Source organism: Eupeodes corollae, chromosome 1 (genome assembly GCF_945859685.1).
Source record: "Eupeodes corollae chromosome 1, idEupCoro1.1, whole genome shotgun sequence".
NCBI lineage: Eukaryota > Metazoa > Arthropoda > Insecta > Diptera > Syrphidae > Eupeodes > Eupeodes corollae.
In genome coordinates, this window is record NC_079147.1 from 163,568,715 (window position 1) to 163,593,075 (window position 24,361).

The window sequence follows — 24,361 nt, forward strand, 5'->3', positions numbered from 1 at the left end:
TGTTGTGGTTTAAATATTTGTTTTTATTTAGTTTTCTTGATAAAAAAAATATTTATTTTTTTCTTTTAAAAATTAACATTATGAAACTTAAAAAAGAAATAATTTTAAATACACAATCGTTATTTATGTGTTAAAAAAGAAAAAAAAACAAACGCTTTTGAAAATACATAAAAAACAAACAAAACTACAATTTTATGTTTATTATTCACGAATTAAAAAAAGCTTTAATCTCCAATTGGTTCACCAACAAGAAACCACGCATTGCTGGCTTTAACTGCTGCAGAACGAACAAGTCTCTTTTGATCATCCAATGCTGATGATAATCCAAGAACAACATCCATTTTTAATGGTATTAAAAAATATGTTGGGTACTTTGTAATTTCGTAGAGAAGATTCAGTGCAGTTGTTCTTATATGCTGAAAAGAAAAACAAAATAATTATTACATAACTTTTGCAACATTGCATTTGAAATTTATTTTACACGAAACGATAAAAAAACAATACTTTAGTTTAAGTGAATATTTAATATTAAAAATAGTCATTCATTAAAAATCAGTTCACATCCAAAAAATGAATTGATAAATCTGTCACATATATTTGTATTCATTTTAAAGCCAAAAGTTTTTGTCTTATCAAATTTATCCGTTGATGTTAAGTCATTTTTGAAATTTTATTTGTATGTCTCCACACAGTAGTATATGCGCCGCTGAAACAAAACGTCGGTAGTCCGAAAAATATACATTTAATATTTTTATCTCATATATATCACACCCTGGATTGAATGATAAGAACAAAAATGTTCAAACACCAACTATCTCTGGAATTTTGGTGTTGCAGAAGAAACATGTACATATATTTTTAAAAATATTGATGTGTATTGTGCCATCTGTTGATGCTAACTGCTACCTTAAGATGTTAAGAAAGGCATTTGAAAATAATTATCCAAAATCAACTACTAGTTTTTCTTTCGCACACTTATCAAGAAAATATGTTAACCTAGCAAATAATTATAGAGGGATATCGTTTTTGATTTCCATTGCGAAGATATTTGCATCCGTACTCCTTAGTCGCATCAACATTTGGATAACAAATAAGGAAGTGCTTAGTGAATACAAATCTGGTTTCCGTTAAGGCTACTCCACAGTTGATAACATTTTCACCTTAAACTCAATTTCACAGTATTTCCTTCGGCAAAAAAAAAGTTCGTACATATTTTTCGTGGACATTAAAGCTGCTTTCGATTCAATACACCGACAAGCATTAGTCCGAGAGCCAGTAACAGATATATATGACCAAGTTCCTCTCAAGTGATAATTAGTAAAATGCATCAGAAAATCGAACCATAAAGCCTCGTGAACGTCAGCTAGGGCTCGGTGGGGGGGATGAGCGGTTGTTATCTCCCACGCTTAAAGAAAAAAAAATACATTCACTCATTTCCTCTCGGCTGAAAATTTATCAAGTTATAGCTAACCCAATATCTCAACAAAAAAACAAAATCAGCTGGCTATAACATAGTGTATTGTTCGTCAGCTGATGTCTCGATCATGGAAAAAAAGTCTTCAATTTCAGTGATGTCGTCTCATATAAAAATTTACCTGATGATAGCTTATATGTAACTATTGATAAATATATACGTCAGCTTGCTGTATCTAGGTGGAAAAATCGTCAGCTGATACTTTGAAGATCGTTACAAAGAAGTTAGCCAGAAGCATTTACTGACTATTCAAAGGCATCAGCTGACCAGGTTTCCCTCGACTTACTGCTAGCTGATTTTTTTTATTCATCACAGAAGTATATTTAAAACCAGCTTACAAATTTTCATGCGGGAGAAAATGACGTCTCTTAATTAAAGACTACATAGCACTCCAATATGAGTGTTGAGGTGAAACAATTATTTCGTATCAATATTTTTTAAACTTATATATATATAATCAAATAATTTTAAATATATTTGATGATGAGGTATGTAATTTAGATTGAGAAGTTCTCCTCATAGTCTAAATATTAAAGATATATGCTCCGTTGGTAAATCATCTCGGAAGCAGTTCCTTTGGTTGAGGTTGTAGTTCAGCTTGCTATATGACATTCTATAGATGGATTCTTCTGCCTGTAATGCGTATCCCAATCTACATTTTTCGTCTACTTGTGAAATCAATTGGTACAGAGCGGGTTTCCACCTTTGATACTCATCTGGTGCTAAATTTGTATTTGCTTCTTCCGCTAGCTCCAACCAATCTCTAAACCAACCTGATTTACTTCGTATTGTGTGAAGTGCTGCTTTTTTTGGGAGACGTTCATCTGACATCTCAAGGACATTACATATATAGTCAATATTCAATTTCAGAGATTTAAAAAATAGAGGTGATATACCCGTTTCCAGCATGAGCATGTAGTTTGGAGAGTTTGGTGGTAGTCGAAATATCCTTTTGATATAAAAACGAAGCAGTTTTTCAACAGATTCATACTTCTTACTACCCCAAACCTGGGCTGCATACATTAAAGTTGATTCCGCTACTGCTTCAAATACTTTATATTTACTGCTAGGAGCTACATTTGTATTACTAAAAACATTTTTCCACGCAATATTTATTGTAGTTTTGGCTTTTTGTAGTTTCTCCGTTAGATGTTTTTCCATACTGTTATTCTTGGTCATAGTGATCCCTAAATAATTGTATTCCTTAACTACTTCTATTCTTTCATTGTTGAATGACCACTGTTCTTGTCCGCCTTCGACTTCTCTTGATTAACAACTAGTCTCCAAGTTGTTCTTTCGGTATAACTCCAGTATCCATGATTATATTATACATGTCCGTTAATCGGTTTATCAACATATTCGATCCATATTTATAGAATTCGGAAGGTATTCTATCTGCTCCAGCTGCCTTGCCGCCCTTGAGACGTTTTATATTATTGTATGAAAGAATGTTCAAATTTTTACAATGCAAGCATATAACATAATTATTGTGTAGGTCTACAAATGACTTCAATTTTACGTCAAAGAGTCAACGCGTTGACCGTTTATGTTGCCCTTCTTATAGTAGCTTCAGATTTGTCCTTTAATATTTTGCAGTACGAAACAACTGTGTTAAAATTGAAAAAATTGAGAATGTATGCATGTGTACCTATTGGGAAACATATTTTTCGATATATTTATCCTTTTGGAAGCAAATAGGTCCAAAACTTAAATAGGTACATGAATAAGTTAGATAGTATCTGTTTAGGTTGGCGGGGTGTTGCTTGGGTAAAAAGGTGAGGAAGTTTCTAGGGAATAATTTTGTTATATCAACGTATTTAACCAAAAAGTAACAACATTAATTTAAGAACCTACAATCAATTTGTTTTTTATTGTTCAAAAAACGGACAAATGGTTAAAGATAGTGTAATAGCTTTTTGAATTCTTAGGAAAAACTTCATTATACAAAAAATCCTTTTTAGGTAAAAAAATTTAAAATTATTGACTCCTCCTAGACTTAACTTGATTTAATAAAAAAATGGTAGTTAAATCCATGATTAAGATTTTCTCCAAAATTGAACTAAAATTTTCATTTATTTCAATTTTTCATTATTTTAAACTTTTGATTTTCACGAGCATTTTAATGTTCGCTTGAGCTAAATGACACTTTTATGTATTTTTATGTCGTTACACAGGTTTTTTAAAATGGGTTTGCATGTTTTTCAGGTGTAATTAATTATTAAAGTAATCAGATTACAAAAAAATCCATTCTAATTTTAGGAAATTTAACTTAGGAATTAAGATCAACAAACTTTAACATTGATGAAATGCACTTCAATTTTCAAATTAAAACTTTTATTGCTTTTTATAACTATCTAAATCTTTGTCAATTTTAATTTTCACCTTAATTATTATTGATTTGTTTGTATGGTGCAAACATCACATTAACTAAAAAGAGTTTTTAAATAAGTGACCATAAAAACTGTTTTTTGACCATGAACATATTTTCAATAAAATTGACTGTTGAATTTTTATAAAAATTAGTTGAATGTCGAAAATAATATTTTTTGTGAGATACAATTATTTTAAAGTTAATGTTTCTAATTTTTGAAAAGATATTTGAGTTAAAAGTAAAATTTTTACCAAGCTCTAGTATTGTTTTTTTTTAGTTTTTATTTTTTGTACAAAAACTATCAATTCGATTTTTCTTATAATTTTACTAGATGTTAAAAACGTTATTTTTTGTTGCATACAAATATTTAGGAGATATTTTTGTTCGTAAAATATTCGAGGAGACAAACATTTTTATTCAGTTTTTTTTTTGATTTCCAAAAAAACGGGTTTTTCCCCCAAAAATATACTAGTTTGGTGTCACGTATATAATACATAATAATAAATTTATCTCAATTCTTTAGCGTCATTGGTTTACCTTTTTTTTAATTAGTATTTTAAAAAAAAAAGCACCCACTTAATTTGTTTAGAAGTCCTTTCTGCATGATTCTGCATATCTGTATAACAAAATTTATTTGAAGTCAATATCTTTATTGGTTCTTGAGCTATGGATGACGAAAAAAGTCCCAGAACTTACGGACGTACGGACGCACGGAGGTACGTATGTACACACACACGCACACACATCTCTCTAAAAATCTTGTATGTAGAATTTAGGGACCTTGAAACGGCGCAGCGCGGCGTAAAATGTCAAAATTTTCAATTCGACAAATCGCACCAATTACAATAACTTTCTATGGGAATTTCTTGAATTTTCTCAAGAAATGTCTGAAGTTAATGTACCTTGTTTAAGGGGGTATTCTGGTCTAGAAATAAAAAAAAAAGATTTTTTTTTCATATTTTCATAGAGAGAATTTTCCCAAATTCAAATTATTTTCGGAGAAATAAGTATTTTTCTGAGCAGCCATCCAAATCGGTTGGGCTGCAACTAATCGAACAAAAGATATTATAGGGTATTTTAAACGCGTTTTTCTCAGAACTGTCTTTTTGAATCTGATACCCAAGATTTCTCAGGTTCTGCAGAACCGATTTATTTGAAATTTTAAAAGAATCTTCTTTAGGGACTTGTCTACGTCCGGAACTACGGCCATCCCCAAATTTTAATTTTAACTATTTTTAACAAATCGAAGAATGTTCAAAAAAGTAGTAACATTTTTTTTTCTTTAGGCAGTCGCCATTTTGTAAAAAAAAATGTTTGTAACTTTTCCGTAGTTCCAGACATTGCGACATTATTGTAGATTAATAATCTTTTTTAGTTTTTGATTTCAGATTTCTAGGAGAGTTAAAATCGTGGGTATGGTCACGCACCAAATTTTCAGCTGATAACTAACGGAATTTTGATTTTTTTTTGTATGCTTCTAATGTGAATAAATAATCTATAAAAAAATTGATGGTAAAATTGTTGCTTGCTTTTTTCTACAGCACTTCAAAAATTAACTAAAATTCATGTCTCTAGACCAGAATACCCCTTAAGTCATTCTTTTTATATTTATCCCTAAAAAAAATGTTCGCACTATTATTAGCATGGTTTAAAAATACAAAACCATTATTTGTCTTATTGGCACCCACAAAGTTTATATTCTAATTTTTTTTTGCCTTGTTGTGTTTTTTTTTTTAATTTTCTTCATTCCCAATCAACCAATCAAAAAACAACATTATACAAAATATAAATAATAAATTATAACAAAAATGTCTTATCATTGCCTCCCTAGAACTTTCGCTGCGTTTGATAATCTGGAAATTTATTATTTTATTCTCGCTCATTTTTAAGACCCTTGCACATGTGAGCGAACAACGAATGAACGAATGGACGAACAAACGTGATTTTATTCATTTCAAAAAGTCAATTTCAAACAAAAACACATTTTAATTATAAGAAATCAATTCAAACTTATGTTAGGATAACAAAATTTGCATTTTGTTCTCTATAATAAGAGAATTTTATAATAACAATTTGGTAGTAACGAATTGCAGTGTGTTTGCTACGAACTGTCAAACTCTATTCGCGTTCCACATACCATCCACACTGCAACGAATAAATTGATCGCGCTCAACTTAACCTCAAAACTATACCACTCTTGTTTTGTTTGTTGAAAAGGATAATTATAAATTAAAAATTCGTCGCTGTCTGCGAATAGATATAAAGCTCATGTGAAAGGAAAGTCAAAATATGCGAACATCCACAGTTCGCAGTTCGTAGCTCATGTGCAAGATGCTTTACCCCCACCCCAATACATACCACATCTAAAACATGTGGAACGAATTGTTTAGGATGTCGTAAAAAGATGTCAGGTCGAGCGTTCCTCTTCATGTTAGTACTATTCAAATATATATACAAAGCATACATAATGTTTCAATTTGCATTTGGAAATACATATAACGATCACCCACTCAATATCACATCATATTTTGTGATACTGATGTACAGTGTTTGGGATTTGTGTACAGAAATGTCAAAGGCAGTTAACATCAACGTGGACAATTTATAAAGACCCAAAAAAACATTTTTACTAAACATTTTCAGCTAAACTAAAGCATTTCCAAAGTCCCAAGACAACACTATTGAATTTATCTCAAAATCGCAATTCAATAGAAAAAAGCATCCAAACAAAATTCTGCCGATCTCGATTTCTATGTAACACCAAGGACCAAAAGAAATCGGTTAATGAAAGAAAACATTCGTGACATCGAAGCAGCTCAAAATGCGTGTTTCATTCGCTCGTTCACATTCTTCTTAGACCTTAAATAAATGGAAAATAATTCTTTTGAGTGATGAAACAAGGATTTTGGGTTTCGGTCTTGACTCTGAATTCTTTCCTAGGCGCGCTTTTCCCATTGTAAAGCACGGAGGAGGATCGAAAAAAGTGTCGGGATGCTTCGTTTAGCTCGGCTTTAGACTGTTTCATCGAATTGATGGCATCTAAAGAGGAATATAACGAGATACTAAAAAACGTGATGCTGCCGTGGACTGAGGAGAATTTAGATGAAATATTAAGATTTTAGAAGAATAATGATCTAAAGCGAACGGGAAAGCTCACTCAAAAGTGGTTCCAGGACAATTTAGTCATTCTAGACCTAAATCTTATAGAAAAGAGCATCCTGGGCGACGTTAAGGCTGTCATACATACTTTGAATGACGTTTACGCCAAAGCTAAAACAGCTTTTTATGCCATTCCTTTGAACAGATGTCGAACATTTATTCCCTCTATGCAACCCCAATGCATATACATATATGCAGCGCACTCCTCGTCAACTAAATATAAACAAATATTTTAAAAGGTACTTTGTACGTTTTTAACTTCCCATGGGAAGTTATTGTAATGGGTCCTATTTGTCATATTGAAAATTTTGACATTTCTCGACTTTTCAAAATCCCTAGAGTCGAAATAAAAGATTTTTAGAAAGATGTTTGTGCGTGCATGTGTACGTACGTTCGCGACGTATATTCGTCGTCCATAGCTTTAGAACTAGTAGAGATATCGACTTCAAATAAATTTTGTTACACAGATAATAAGGCAGAAAGATGTAGAAAGGGCACTCAAGAAAATTGCGTGGGTGGTTTTTTTTTACCAAAGCAGTTTAAAAAAAGGTAAAAATGTTGGTTAACACTAAATATCTCACGAACAAAAAACGCTAGAGACTTGAACTAAATTTTATATAATATATTGTAGCTTGATACCAAACAAATATATTTTTTGAAAAAAATCCAATTAACGGTTTTTTTTTATAAATCAAAAAAACTGAAAAAAAATGTCAATTTGAAAACTTTACGTTTTAACATCTGGTAAGATTTTATAAAAATAAAAACATAAAAAAACATTGCTCAAAGTTGGTTAAAATTGAATTTCGATTCAAATATCTTTTCAAAAATTTGAGATTATGGCTTCCAACTAATTTTTTTTATAAGAAATATTCGGTATCATTTTGAGAAAAATCGAATTGACAGTTTTTTTTTACAAAAAATTAAAAACCTAAAAAATAATTAACAAAAGTTTGTAAAAATTGATTTTCTACTTAAATATCTTTTTAAAACTGCAATGCTACATCTGACCTACAACACCTGCTCCAAAACTGCAACAGAACTAAACCAATCATAGAGAAAATTCTAAATGGAAACAACATCATCCAAACGCTAAGATACCCAAGTTTGTCAAATATAATTAAGATCAATGATATTCTTTTAGAAATTGAAACCATTATATAAATGTATGTGTGTAAAATTAATTATAGAGCGGTAGGCCTTTGCAGCTAGAAGCTCAATAATTTTTATATTAACATGTAATTTATTACTTGTTTAATAAATATATAATAATAATAATAATAATAATAATAATAATAAAACTTTTAGATTTTGGCTTGAATCTAATTCTATCTTATGAGAAATATTGTTAGGTAATATTTTTTGAAAAATCGAATTGAAAGTTTTTTAACGAAAAATAAAAACCTGAAAAAAAACATTTCTAAAAGATGGTAAAAATTGATTTTCGCCTCAAATGTCTTTTCAAAAATTGAAAATATTGGTTTCAAACATATTTTATCTCACATTAAATATTGTTTTCGACATTCAGTAAAGTTTCGATAAAAATCAAAGAGTCCGTTTTTCATAAAAAAATAAAATCTACAAAAAACAGTACGAACATTTAGTAAAAATTATGTTCGGTTCTCGATATCACGTGAACAATAGAAGGCATTGAATTCATCAAATTAATTTCATTCATCCAATTTGTATTTATTTAGGTAAGAAATAAAAACTTTTAAGAATTTAAAAATTTTTAAGAATAATTGAGAACTTTTTTAACAAAACACAAAAACCTACAAACCTTTTAAGCAAGACAAATCGACAGACAGAATGGGAAGTTATCAGTGCCTCTTTGTTTGAATCAAATTGAAAAGAACACCAGTTTTGGCAAAAATTTCGGAGAGAGTTGTGAGAAAAAAACAGTAATCTTTGCTTTCTATTTAAATAAGCTCAATGGAGAGGTCATGCGTCCTATTTCTATCACTTTTTTTTTCTTTAAGAAATTAAGTTTCTCAAAGTTATTATTTTCATCTAATGGAAAATCTGTCAAACAGCAATGTATTCCTATAAGAGCCATTGTGACTTTGTGACACTTTTCACAAATCACTTCCAATTCAAACTTTAATTAACTTTTTATAATTTGTTTTGTTCTCACTTTTATTTATACACCTTGCACTGCAATCTGCTTGTTAACTGCATTTAGAAAAAAATCTCATTTGCCTAGTTAATTTTGGCTACTTGTGCCACTTTACTAAAATTGCAGTTACTTTCTCTATGAAAATGAATAACAAGTGTAGTGCGTCAACGCACTGCTTTGCATAGGCTCAACGTGACATGCGCATAGCGTATTTCTCCATTTCCAACACTCTTGTTAGTTTTTTGCACAAGCAAGTGAATTTTCAGATACTTGTACATACAAATTCATCGATGAAAGTCGGTGAACATCGGGTTATTTCTATGCTTAAGAAAGCGTTAGTTGAATAAAGAAGCACACGCGTAGCGAGAAGTAAAAGAGGAAACGGATTAGGTTAGGTTAGGTTATAGTGTATCTCCAAGATGGAAACGGACACACTTAGGCCAGTTTAATGGCACATTGTGATACCACATCTTAGGCTTCCTCCTAAGCTCAATGGAACCTGCTTGAGTCCCTTACGAAACGTGAGAGGCTGATTATACCGATAAGATTTAGATCGTTAAAGAAGAATTCTCCTAGGTAATACTTGCGTTTTCGAGCTAGAGCAGGGCATGTGCAGAGAAGATGAAGAACCGTTTCTTTCTCTTCCTCGTTTATACAGCTTCTGCAAAAGTCATTTGAGAATACGCCTAGTTTCGTGGCGTGCTTTCCTATTAGACAGTGTCCGGTTATGACACCTATTATCGAGCTTATATGCGATCTGCTTAGAGAGAGCAAGCACCTTGAACGTTTTAAATCCAGTGTTGGCCAGATGTTTCTTGTGGCTTGACACGTGGTGATGTTGTTCCACCTGGTGCCTGCCCTCCTCACAGCGTCTTGCATTAGCAGCAGTTTACAACTAGCGATTGGTATGCCAGTATTTACCAAACGTGGTAGGATGGGCTGTACTGTACCGTTCCTGGCAAGTTCATCTGCCTTACAGTTACCTGGAATGTCTCTATGGCCCGGCACCCAGCAAAGGTGAATATTAAACTGTTGCGCCATCTCCATTAGAGATGATCGAAAGTTATGGCTCTTTGAGCCAAGACAAGACTTCTTTAATTGCTTAAAGTTCCGCCTGGAACACGCTACAATGATTGGGAAGGCGGAATGAGAGACTTAATTTTAGTCGTTCAGAGTACACACCTCCACCAACCCCTTCTTTGGTTTTTGACCCATCTGTGTAAAAATAGATTGACTCATCCTCCAAGAATGCCCTATCCTCCCAAAAATATCTGGAAGGTATAGAAATCTGGAAGTTTCTGTCGAATTGTAGTTGGGGGATGGTGTAGTCTGTGTGCTTTGGAATTGATTCTAAGTACCTTAGAATTACGGAGTGGCCAATGTTGTTGTTAGCCCACTGCGACGAGTCATTGAGGCGAATAGCAGAGCTTGCAGCTATTTGTTTGCTAAATATCTCAAGGGGTGTAAGGTAGGGCAAGGTGTCCAGTGCCGCAGACGGGGTCGTGCGAAGCGATCCGCTTATACATAGGCAGGCTGATCGTTGGACTTTATTTAACTTATCCCTGTTTATACCTTTCTCTAAAGCAGTCCACCATACTGCCACACCGTACGTTAAAATCGGTCTGATTACCGATGTGTATAGCCAATGCGTGATTCTGGGTTGTAAACCCCATTTATTACCAATAGCTTTTTTGCAACAAAAGAGAGCTACAGTAGGGAGAGAAAACAAATTTTGTTCTATTCAGCGATAAAATAATAACCCGGCATATGATTGAATTATTGTAAAGTACTGTAGAAGTGTAGATGTCACATGCGTTGCTGTTGTATGATTTGTTTATATACATGTAGCATTTTTGTTTGTTGATACTGAAATTTACAAAAGGTAAGTCGATGGGAATAGACTTATATAGTGCCATCACCACCAATATGCACTCATCAACTAAATACGAACAAATATTTTAAAAGGTACTTTGTACTTTTTTTTTTAATATTGATGGTGTGCCATCCGTTGATTCTAACTATTTTTTGAGTCAACCGAACAGGTATACAAATTAAAATGGTTATTGAATTAGAATGAAGCAAATTTTGTTAAGATTGGTTTCGGGTACTTCCATCTTTAGTTTTAATCATACATTAACGAGTTTAAAGAAATGTTGCTCCACGTTAAATTAATTTCCAAAATTAAGGATTCTTTGTCTTCAAACTAACGACCACGCTCATTAACTGTGGCTACTAACCAACAAATAGCACAATAACTATCAAAATTTGTAAATTCAGTTGACGGTGGTCGTTACAATATTAGTATTATACTACTGTTTTTTTTCGAAGCTGTTGAACTAATCTGCTGATTCTTTTTAAAGGATTATTTCATTTTGAAAACCTATTATAAACCTTTAATAAGTAACAATTTAAACATAAGCATAGCAACATTCACATACATTCATTTCATTCAAAATAATTCAAACAATTCATGCACATAATTAACTTACCATGGAGCTCTTGAACTGTGATAGTTTTATACACTGTGGAACAAGATGATTTAAGTGTCCACTAAAGTAAACATCTTTTGTTTTAACAAAATTCTCGCATATCTCAGTTGATATTTGAACAGTTGTTATCTCGTTTAATTCTAAACATTTAAACAAAACGGGACCAATCTGCAATTTACAAAAAAAAAACAGCAAATAAATCAATACAATTCAAAGTGTACTTTTAACTCACCTTTTCTATATTAATTTTTAGCACCCCATGAGGCATTGCTTTTAAAATGTATATGAAAGCGTTTAAATGATTCTCCGAAAAACTCTCTAACTTATGGGAAATTTTTGAATAGATCACATTAAAAAATTTCTGTTTGAACAGAAATCGAACCCATGGTAAATGGATTTCTGGATATTCAGCTGAGATAATATTAAAAGCTAACTTTGCTGCTGAACATAACGTTGGGTCATCCAATAGATCTGCAATCTAAATTATAGTTTTAAGGTTAAAACTCAAAATTTAATTTCAAGCAAATTTAACTCACCGATTCAATAATGTCACCCGCCACATCTAGTCCTCGAACATTCAATCCCTTTCCAATCCAAGAAAGAATTTCAACAGCTTTATGATTGTTTTTCTTTATTTCTTCTTTAAGTTTTTGTACTATTCGTTGCAGAATACCGCGGTTTATTTCGTTGTCTTCTGCCTTATTGAACAAACTGCACAGCAAATGATGACATACCTTTCGTAAATGTTCGTTTTCGCTAGTCAGTGAAAGTTTGGTTAAATCATCAGCTAATTGCTCGAAATGTTCATCAATTGCGATATTCTCATGCATGAATCCCAGAAGACCCTTTGTAAGAAATAGATCAGATTCTTGTTGAAGATTCAATTTGGGCAGATGTTCACTAATAATCACATACTGCTCAGCAACAGGCAGATGTCTCATTATCAAATTGAGAACAGTCGCACAGCTTTCGAACATTTCAAGGTTTAATACGCCACGCTGCATCAAATTGGAGATTTTGGAAATAAGGGATTCGTTCATTTGGAGATTCTCAATAAATGCAGCATTTTCTTGCTTTAAGAGAGTTATCAATGCATCTAAAGCAATTAGATTAACTTCAGGAGAATCATTTTCAAAGATATTTTTGAAAATCAAATCGTACACTATAGGTGTGAAGGCTGTGAATTTGATAAGGTGTAAGAAATTTGTATAAACTTTTCTTTTCACAAACGGTGAGAACAAAGGAAAGTTTCTTATAATCTTGTCCACGCACTCTGCTTCCAGCTCTTTAGAATCCAACTCGGCAATGTGCTTAAGAATATCTTTAAGATCGATTTCTAAGTCATTTGATGTTAGGAGTTGTACCATACTTTGGTATACAAGAATACGGTTTTCTTTACTTGCACAAGCTATCGATTCGTTGAGACATGCCAAAGCTGCTTTTTTTAGATCCAAAGGATTAGTTTCCTTTTTCAAATCTTTTATAAATTCTATGTGTAACTCTGAAGTTATTTTTGTACTTATCCGACGTATGGCATTTTTCAGGGAGCACAGCTTAAAGACCTGTGCCAAAATGTAGAAAATTTTGATCTTGTCTTGTAAGCTGAGTTCTTCATCGGATTGTAATTTCAATAGAAAGCTGTTGAGAACCTTTTCTGAGGCAAAACCCGCATCACCTGTCACACAAACAAGTGCTATTGCAGTGGCAGGGTTAAATAGTCGCTGATGCACGTCATTCAGGTGTGGGAGAACTGTACCTAAAACTATTGTTTTATAGTGCTGGCTTATAGTCGAATCAGTCGACGCTCGTTCTAGAATTGTTTGAAGTGTTTTAAGGCCGACATTGTGAATAGCTGGGTTATCCGAGCCAGGGAAGATGTTTTTCTTAATTTCTGACCAAATGTCTTCAAAGTAGAGTTCTAATGAGTTTGGTGGATATTTTTGCGCCAAGGCAGACTGAAAAGATAAATTAATGAACATATATAGGATAAAGTATAAAGAGGCTTAAACAAAATCTGCCTAAAGATCGTGTAACTCTTGACCACTATCTAAAATGTTTGAGTTCTAACTAGATCGGATTTTAACTTGTAAACGATTTTCATGGTAATTGATAAAATCCACGCGGTAGAGCGTCGAGATTTCTTATTTACACTGAAGCAAATTCATATATTATTATTATATTTAAAATAAAAAGTAAATGCATATGTTTTCAGTTGTAAAAATTGGAAAATAATTAACACTTAAGTTTCGAAACATCTCAGATTTTAAAATAATTCTTATTTCGAAAAAATATGAATGTGATTTCATAATATTTAAAGTGATCACTGATCAATATTAGTAAAAGTTGTGAGTTCTTCTATTAAAAAAATAAACACTATCTACAAACACAGTGGGCCAGGCATTCAAATAGTTGCTTTTATTTAATAATAAGACTTTTAAAAGTAAATTAAAATAGATATGCTTATCTAATTGTCTTTAAAAGACTTATGTCAATAAAAAATCCTGCATATAACATACAGTTCCATACTTAATTATTGGCACACAATGGTTTCTAAACCAGGTTTTTCTCAAAACCCACCTTTGTCTATCAACTCCTACTCTCACCTCCCCGCGGTGAACATCGGGTGCCTAGTACCTCAACTGGAGATTGGGTTCTAACCCCAGTGGAAAGTTGTTGGGGGCAGCAAACGAGAGAGGGGGAGAGAGGTGTTTCCACTACGGCACCTCTCCTTATCCAGACGCCAGCGGACGAATTCTCGAGATGCAATCAACGGTGGCATCTACAGTTCCAGTAAGGTTGAACTACTTAGTGAACAACTTATTTTTTTTTTTTTATTTTATTTATTTATTGCCTATAAGTATAAACTTTCTTAGACTTAACAATTTATATGTTGTATATACATTCTTACAATATTATATTTTACATAAAACAAGAAAATAATTTACTTAATATTACTCGATTTTAATAGCTTTCATTATTTCTTTTTTAAATACATCTCTAGAACATTCCAAATCTATTACATGAGCATATTTATTAAACATTTTACAAGCTCTAGAAACAGGTTCATTGCTACCATAGTTTGTTGTATGTGTGGGAATAAAGAAAAAATTGTTCACCCTTGGTCTTAAGCATCGAGCTGGGCTGTATGGTCTAAACAACATTAGTAAAGGAGGACAATTTATATGACCCGTTACAATATCTCTCGCAAAAGAAATCAGAAAGTATTCTCTTCTGGCTTCGAGACTCATTAAATCAATGAGAGTACACCGATCTTTATAAGGAGGCAAAGGCAAATTCCATTCTAGCTGGCGAAGCGAATATCTTGTGAATCTTTTTTGGATTTTTTCAATTCGATTCGAAGCGTTTTTATAATACGGACACCAAACAACACTACAATATTCCAGAACAGGACGAACGAAATTAACATAGAGAGATTTAAAGGTGTATGGACATTTAAAATCTTTAGAGTTTCTAGTGATAAATCCCAGAAGAGAGTTGCCTCTAGAAACAATATAGTCTACATGCATTTTGAACTCTAACTTAGAATCAAATATGACACCTAAATCCTTATGATTGTATACTCTCCGAAGCTCGTTGTCTGACAATTTATAATTAAAAATCATCGTAGAGAAGGATCTTGAAAAAGAGAGTATACTACATTTTTCGACATTTAAGGACAGGTCATTTAAAATACACCAATGATAAAAATTATTTAAGTCACTCTGTAATTGAGAAAAATCTACAAGAGATTTAATAACTTTATATATTTTTACGTCATCAGCAAAAATTAGACATGAAGAAAAAGAAATATGACTAGGCAAATCGTTAATAAACAGTAAGAACAACAATGGGCCCAAATGACTGCCTTGGGGAACTCTTGAGACATTTACAACCATCTTTGATACTTCATGACCGATTTTTCATATTGAATGCGATTGGTTAAATAACTCTCAATCCATTTCAATAACTTAGCATGAAAACCTAATGATTTAAGTTTTTGTAAGAGTATTGTGTGGTTGACTCTATCGAACGCTTTCGAAAAGTCCGTGTAGACAACATCTACTTGACTTCCATTTTCAACTGCATTCACACAGAAATTCGTTAATAACGTCAGATTTGTTGCAGTAGATTTCCCACTGACAAACCCATGTTGAAACGGCGATATAAAATCTTTAACGGCTTCATATATTCTCTTTTTAACTAAAGATTCAAAAACTTTTGGAATTAATTGAAGCTTAGCAATGGGCCTATAGTTTACTACAGATTGCTTAGACCCCGATTTAAAAATCGGAGTTATATACGAGCTTTTCCAATAGTCAAGAAAGACACCTTCGCTTAGAGATAAATTGAAAATATAAACAAGAGGCTTGGATAGATTTGATTTGCAATTTTTTAAAAACAATGCAGGAATATTATCTGGGGGCAAACTTATACTGCCATCAAGACTACCTAATTCCAAGAGAACTTCGTTCTCTGTTAGTTCTATGTGCCCCATATTTGTTATAGCGTTAATATTATCCATAACATTTTCAGAATTAAATGAACTGATCTTAAAATTTGATTGGAAAAATGATGCAAATAAATCACAAATTGTCTTTAAATCACAACTTTCAGTTTCATTATAGTTCATACAAGTTGGAATACCATAAGTTTTCCGTTTAGAATTTATATATTGCCAAAAACACCTCGAATTCGTTTTTATCTTTGATTCAAGTGACCATAGATATTGACTATGTAAGAATTTCTTTAAAAATTCATACTCTCGACGCATACGGCAATAATCGATTCGACAGCTAGAATTAAGTTTACTTTTTTTTTGCATATTCATCATTGCATTCTTTAAACGCGATAAACTCTTGCTATACCAAGGAGGTTTACAATTCTTCTTTATTCGTTTGACAGGTACATAACTAGAAATTACATATTTTAAAACTCCAAAAAAATGTTCATAGTTCTGAGTAACATTATGATTACATAAGAATGAACTCCAATTGATATCACTCAAATAATTATTAATGCTGCCATAATCAGCCTTATTGAAATCAAATCTGTAAATACTTAAATCTTTACTTTTACAATTAATCCTATAAAAAGAAATAAAATCAATGGAAAATTTTAAGGCACTATGGTGAACATCATTTTTTTCATTATTTAATAATGGAAATTCTTCTTTATATAAACAAACATTAAGTTCTTCATGAACAAAGACTAAATCTAAAATTCTATCAAGAGTGTTCACAACATTATTAATTTGAAAACAATTTAAAGCTGACATTGTGTCTAATACAACAATTTCGCTTTCACTTAATACATTAAAGGGAAGTAATGCTTTATCATCGTCAGAATAAATCCACTTAATTCTATTTAAATTGAAATCTCCTAAAACAACTATGTAAGAATTTGAATTTAATTCACTTGCTATTGTTTGAACATTATTTACATGAGCAGTATAAATATCTAAGTCTGAACTCGGAGGAATATAAGACAGAAAAAAATATACATCAGTACAACAATTATTATTAGCATTTGAATATGGAACATTGATTTGTATACATAATTGTTCGATCAAACCTGAAGAATCTGGAAGAGAAATTTGCCTACTCTTAAAACTAGATTTCACCGCAAACAGCACTCCACCTCCTCTTGTTAAGCCAGTACAGGTCTGATTTCGATCTCTTCTATATATATCGTAGTCACTATTACATATTTCGGCATTGAAAACATCATCACTTAACCACGTCTCTGTGAGACATATGACGTCATAACAACAATCGACTACAGCAGAATTAAAACTTCCAAGCTTCGATCTCATTCCTCCTACATTATGGTAGTATACAGACAGCGCATTGGAAATATCTTCCACATCATCAGCAGCAGCAGCAACACGAGCATTGGGAACATTAGCAACAACAGCAACATCATCAGCATCAAGAGCATTGGTAACATCAGCAACAACAACAAAATTATCAGCATCAAGAGCATTGGGAGCATTATCTACAACAGCAACAGCAGCATCAATAGAAACATCATCAGAAACATTTATGAAATCTTCGTTATCGTGTGTATACGAGGTAGATTTTGTAAGAGCAGCAGTAGTGTTTATTAGCGATGAGTTTTTTAAAGAGAATTTATTGGTGGCTTTGATGATAACATTCGCTCTTCGTTTTTTGGAATGTGAATAAACTCTCTTACTTGAACTCCGGTTGGCCAAATTGAAGCTAGCATTAATAGATCGATGTAATTTTCCGGAACTGCAACTTTGAAGTTTAGATAACAAAGTTGCGATATGTCTTGATTTTTCTTTGTAAGCATAATACACTTAATCACATTTGGGGCAATTTTAAGTAAATCGGCTATAAATGAAGTGATTGATTCCGCTGATGTTTTATTGTCTAGGTGAGACAAGTGCAACCACTTCATAATGGGGACAGAAACACCTTGTAGTGACGTTGAAGAGTTATTTCCAATTATACGTTTGCGAGAAAGCATCGTTATGCCATGATCAGGTTCAGGGGCTTGGGGAGGGATGACGACTTGCTCAGTAGCTGGATTTTTACTCGCATAGGTAGAATTATTATTATTATTTTTCTCTTCCGAACTACTTTGAGTAATATTCAACGGTGGATTTGAAGAGCTTTGTGGACACTGACCTAATACAGAGTTGGAATTATCTTTTTTTGCATTTTTTTTCGTTTTATTTTTCTTTGCACCATTCACTGATTCTTTTGATAGCTCATATCTTTTTAATTCACTCAGATTAAATTGATCTTTAAGGTCTTTTAAATCAGAAGATAGTTTATCGAGTTTATCAAACAGAACATTCGCTATTTGTGGTGAAACAATACAAGAGTTACACCGCCACATTATATTAGGATCTGCGACCAAAACTTTAAAGCTATTTTCAGATATCCCGGCACATTTTTTATGGTATTTATTTTTGCAATAATATTCGCATTGGATAAAGTTTGAATCCACAAACTCTAAACTACATAAATTACACACATTAGATGACATGTTTGGCAAAATGCAAGGGAAATTTATAGCAAAATAATTTTAAAACAAGAGCTAGACAAAAAGACGTCCGATCGAAACGAAAGCTCAATACGTTTTTCCGAATCCCCTTATAGGGCATCTTCGACTTATTCGGAGCCCAGGCCTATAAGGAGCGGTTTTACCCGGCTACCCATCCTTGGAGTTAAACTAAGGATCGGGCCCTCCAGGTTGGTGGTTGTGCCGTCGGGGTGAATTCCTGGCAACGTAAAAACATCGTAGTTGCGAAGCACCAAAAATCCTCGGATAAGGACGAATTTACCGTTGACAATCTACGCAAACGAATTAAGGACAACGAACATCGGATATGCACGTGGAATGTTAGGTCCCTTAACAGACCACGTGCAGCCGAACAATTAACGGAATCCCTAAACTGCTGCAAGGCATCCAAGAAGTGCGATGTGATGGACCGGACAAACGCCAACTAAAAGAAGTATAGTGCTATGTTTCATAAGTCCACCACAGCGAAACCCCTAGTTTGACGACGAATGCCGGCAAGCGCATGCAGCGAAACAACAGACATACAAAACGGCTCTGCACAGAAGGACCAGAGCTCGCGAGCTCTACGAGCAGAAGAGGAGAGACGAACACCGGATTTTTAGATGGAAAAAAAGAGAGCACGAGAAGCGCGCGATGGAAATCTGCAAAATATGATCGGAGCATAGTTTGCCCGATACTTAAAAAAGGAGACCCTCTAAATTGCGCCAACTACAGAGGCATCAGTCTCCTTAACATTGCATATAAGATCCTTTCTGCCGCATTATGTGAACGTCTGAAGCCGTTCGTCAACAACCTGATAGGTCCTTATCAGTGTGGCTTCAGACCAGGAAAGTCCACTATCGACCAAATATTCACACTACGGTAGATCTTGGGAAAACCCAGGAGCTTCAAATTGGTACCCACTATCTCTTTATCGATTTTAAAGCCGCGTACGACAGCATCCATAGGGAAGAGCTCTACAGAGCAATGTCTAATTTTGGCATCTCTTTCAAAGTAATTCGTTGGTGCAGAATGACGATGGAGAATGAGATCTTTCAAGGTCGGAAAAAATTTCACCGATGCATTTGAAGTCAAAAAAAGTTATAGACTTCTTCAACATCGTTTTGGAAACAACTGTGCAAAACTCAACCGTCAACACTAGAGGCACAATATTCCAAAGGTCTATCCAATTATTGGGATGATATTTACATAATTGAAAGATCAAAGCGTGATATCAGTGGAGCGTTTTGAGAAAATGGGTTTAGTGGCCAATGAGGGCAAAACCAAGTATATGCTGTCATCAAAAAAGGACGTTGAACGACGACGTTTTGGACAAAGCGTTACCATGGAGAGGTATAACTTCGAGGTAGTTAGAGCCTTTCTCTACCTAGGCACCGTTATTAACATAGACAACGACACCAGCGCTGAAATCAAACGAAGAATAACTCTTGCAAATCGCTGTTTCTTTGGACTTAGAAGGCAATTTAGAAGTAAAGTCCTCTCTCGAGAATCTAAAATCACCATCTATAAGACACTCATCATCCCGGTTCTCATTTATGGTGTTGAGGCCTGGACCCTGTCAAAGAAAGATGAGAGCGTCTTAAAATGCTTCGAGAGAAAAATTCTTCAGGTGATTTTTAGTCTCGTACGCATAGATATAACGACGAACTGTACGGGCTGTACAGTGACACTGACCTAGTTAACATAATTAAAGTCCAACGGCTTAGATGACAAGGTCATGAAGAGCGAATGGACATCAACGCTCCGGCCCGGAAGGTCTTCGAATCCAATCCCGAGGGGCGGGGCAGTAGAGGAAGACCGCGACTCAGGTGGCGCACGCAGGTGGGTAAAGACCTCAACCAACTTGGCGTGCAAAACTAGAGACAGCTTGCTAGGGACCGAGCTGGCTGGAGACGCATGTTGTTGAGGCCCAGGTCCGCCCCGGACTGTAGCGCCACCTTAAGTAAGTACACGTTATTGAAAGCACCTTAGATGTCAAGAAGACCTAAAATAGTAAACTCTCTATGATGGAGGAAGTATTCCCTGGTGCGTTCTAGTGAGGTTAACGCCGTTTCCACCGATTTACTTTTACAGTAGGCATGTTGAGACGTAGACAAAAGTCTTATATCAATACTTGCCTTTAAATTAATATCCATCAATTTTTTTAAGGTCTTAATAAGGAATGATGAAAGACTTATAGTTCGTAGATCTTTAGAATTAACCTGCGAACAGTAACCTGCTTTGGGTATATACAAAACTTTAACTTCTCTTCATGGCGACGAAATATGGACCAGCTATATACCGCTGTTAAAATTGTCTAGGTGAAAACAATTATTTTATAAGGGACCTTTCTGCCTCTGATATGAGCCTTATATTTAAAGTCAGAATAGACATTTTTGAACTTAATTTTAACCCATATCGAAGTTATATTAACCCTATTTTTGGATTGTGTAACTTAAATCAAATTGAAGACATCTTTCATTCGTAGACTTAATTTCAATAAATTCAATTATGATGATTTTGTCAGTGTCCTCAATGGCGAGTATGGATGGAAGTTGATAGTTCGATTTGTTTCCAAAGCGAATAGTTACAGATGTACATTTTGATTTTTTTCGTGAGTAATACACACAAGAATAACTTTTCGAGCCTCACAGCAACTCTTATAAATACGCTGAAGAATAAAAATGCTAAATTTTTATTGACCGATGAAGCCAAATCTATTTTCGAATAACTAAAAGGGGTTTAAAAGCTTCCCCCATCTTCTTCCGCTTAATATTCTCCAAAAGAATTTACATTCAACGCTACTCGTCCGATACTATAATCGGCGATGTCCTATTTCCGACGAGCTACTTCGAGCAGTAATTGCATGCCGCAGCTGCCGTTATGGACATTCCTTCCCTATCCTAATCCCTAACCTAGTTCCTATCCTAGATTTACTTTGCTCCTATTATACCCATTACTCTCTCAAAGCTTTATTACAACACATATTTTTTTCGTTTATATGATGATAGATTCTATCTCTTCTGGTAAAATAGCATTTTTGTATTGTTTCTTACCAAAACTTTCAAAGAGTCCAACTTAGCTACGACCAAATCACTTTCCAGTTTCTCCAGGGCCAACGGCACTGCCCATTCGATAAATTCCGCCGACGCAACAAAACAATTCAACAATTTATTTGCCAAATTCTCTCTTGTGATAGCATCAGGGTCATTTTTGCTTGGGTTGAAGTCAATTGGGTAGTAACAAGCAAATACTTCAAACATTTCTTCATATAAATGCAACAAAGGAAATCTTTCGATTAAATCTGGCATAAACGTGAATATAAATTCTAAATTTCTAGGATCACGTTCACCATCAATCGAATTTATCAGCCCATAAATAAAATCACCTCCCATAGATTTAAGAACTGAAAACGAAATACAACTGATTAAGATTAAGAAATATATACACACTGCAGTGTTGGCTTACCAGTTTCGTAGTTTTCTGAAAGAACTTTGAATATTCTGAAAATCTTTTCACGATCATTTCGAACTTGGCTTTGGCAAGTAGTGTGCTGGAAAAAACTCTGAAGTATTGTAACCACAGAAGAATCTGGAAAGTTCTTCATATTGATAAGGGCGGTTATGCCATCGATCACTGGTGGAAGCACATTGTGCTGATCTTTCATTCGGTCAGCATAAAATGTTGCCAAAAATTCTAGCTGTTCACCGGTCAAATGATCCCTCGGCAAGTTGGACAAGACACTGCTAAGCAGTTTTGTTCCATTGATGCGCAATTCAAGCGTAGGAGATGTCAAGGCGAATCCCAGTTTCTCAGCGAAAACCGCGATGTCGTAATCTTTGTTTACGATCTCTACGAAATTAAAATCATAATACATTTGTTTCCCAAAAATAAAACATTGGTAGTTACCTCGAGCTATTTCAACAGACTTTGTGTTTATCGCTTTCTCATTTTTTAAAGCTTCAGATAATGAAGCCTCATTCAAACTTTCCATTTCCTCCTTAAGATGCATAGATTGTTAGTACTTTATTTTATTTTGTTATAAGGCAATGTTTGATAATGTTTAAATGAATTATTTATTTTGAATCGTGATCAATTTAACCATAGAAATAAAAACATGCACAGAGCTGTGGAGTGCACTGAGGTAAGAAGTCAAATAAATGTCATAAGTGACACATGTTGTCATTAATTAAGCGTGTTCATTTAGCTACGAATGTCCTCGCTCGTTTAGCAGTTGCTTAACATATTCTGGCAAATCTCTTATTCTACTATGAGTTTTATACTACGTTTCCACCGGGCACTAAACCGAGATTTAGCTAGATTTGTCACAAATCTCCTTGAAATCTCACAGATTTACAATAGAAATTTTAATCTCCTCAAATGAAGATTTCAAATAAAACTCATTGAAATCTACTTGGAAACATTAGTTTGCCAAATCAAACAAACTTTTGTTTCGGAGAATAATTGTTGAACCGACAATAAGCAATAAACAACTCAAAAACGAAAACGAAAGAAATCAAAAACGAAATAAAATGTAAGTATACAAAAATAATAAATACATATGTACAAGAATAAAATAAAACTAATTACGATTGGTTGTTATGACAACGTCAAATTAATCTCCTTTTCTTTGGTGGAAACACCTCATGATTTATTTTAAATCGTTTGCCTTAAATCTCGAATTATTTTTTGGTGGAAACGTACTATTAAGTTATGTGTATCATAAACAATTCCACCATTTGATACATAGAGATAATGGGCCTTACCAATAATAAATCGCTAAACACGCATTTAGGTATCGTTGAGTTAAAATTTAACAGCAAGTTAATTTGCGTCTATGCTAATAACCAAAATAAACTCGTCTTTTACTAATTGTAATTTGCATTCTATTACTTCCACATTCTCTGTCAAAAAGACAGCATTGAATTGACATTAGTAAATTTTGCTAAAAAACAAAACAAAAATATTAAGTTAAACTGAATTATACAATATTAAAATTAAAATTATTGAGAGTTCGATTTAATAAATGGTTCGGAATTTTTGAGAGAAAAAATGAGACCAAAACCAAAATTTTTGAGTAACAATTATGTATTTATTAAAAAGAAAATCTTAGCAATTTCATAATCGATCCCAAAAACGTTCCTCAGAAGGTTTTCCACCACCGACCGGTCTCCCTCTGAGATCGATTAATTTGACTTAAATTGGTCCGCGACTTCTGCCTGAAGCGGCTCCATCTGTTCCTTACTTGTTTCGGCGTCAATCCAAAGCCACTTGCCTGAAACGTTGCAGAAATATTTTGCCAGGTATAGCTTTGGCTTTTAATAACTTACCATCATTAGAGCATGCATCAACTTATGTGTAAGATATGGTCGGAAGAAAGCATGTCCGATGAATGGAACCTCACTTCCTCTAAACTGCACCAACTATAGAGGAATAAGTCTTCTTAACATCACCTATAAAATCTTCTCTGCCGAAAGATGTGAGCGTCTAAAGCCCATCGTCAACAACCCGATAGGACCTTATTAGTGTGGTTTTAGACTAGGAAAGTCCACAGTTGATCAAATATTCACATTACGGCAGATCCTGGAAAAAACCCAAGAACACCAAATAGACAACCACCATCTTTTCATCGATTTCAAGGCCGCATATGACAGCATCTACAGTGACAAGCTGTATAGAGCCATGTCTCGTTTTGGCATCCCTGCCAAACTTGTCCGTTTGTG

At 33.7% G+C, this 24,361-nt stretch overlaps 1 protein-coding gene across 1 annotated transcript; it reads right to left on the reverse strand.

Annotated features, from left to right (window-relative positions):
• Positions 1-2: 2 nt before the first annotated feature.
• Positions 3-22,781, reverse strand: LOC129941106 (MMS19 nucleotide excision repair protein). Its single transcript, XM_056049653.1, has 7 exons — positions 22,548-22,781; positions 22,107-22,490; positions 21,695-22,044; positions 12,146-13,564; positions 11,842-12,087; positions 11,610-11,777; positions 3-416 (listed from the first exon to the last, which is right to left on the reverse strand). Exons 1-7 carry the CDS (start codon positions 22,648-22,650, stop codon positions 225-227), a joined length of 2,862 nt encoding a protein of 953 aa, XP_055905628.1. The 5' UTR covers positions 22,651-22,781; the 3' UTR covers positions 3-224.
• Positions 22,782-24,361: the final 1,580 nt, after the last annotated feature.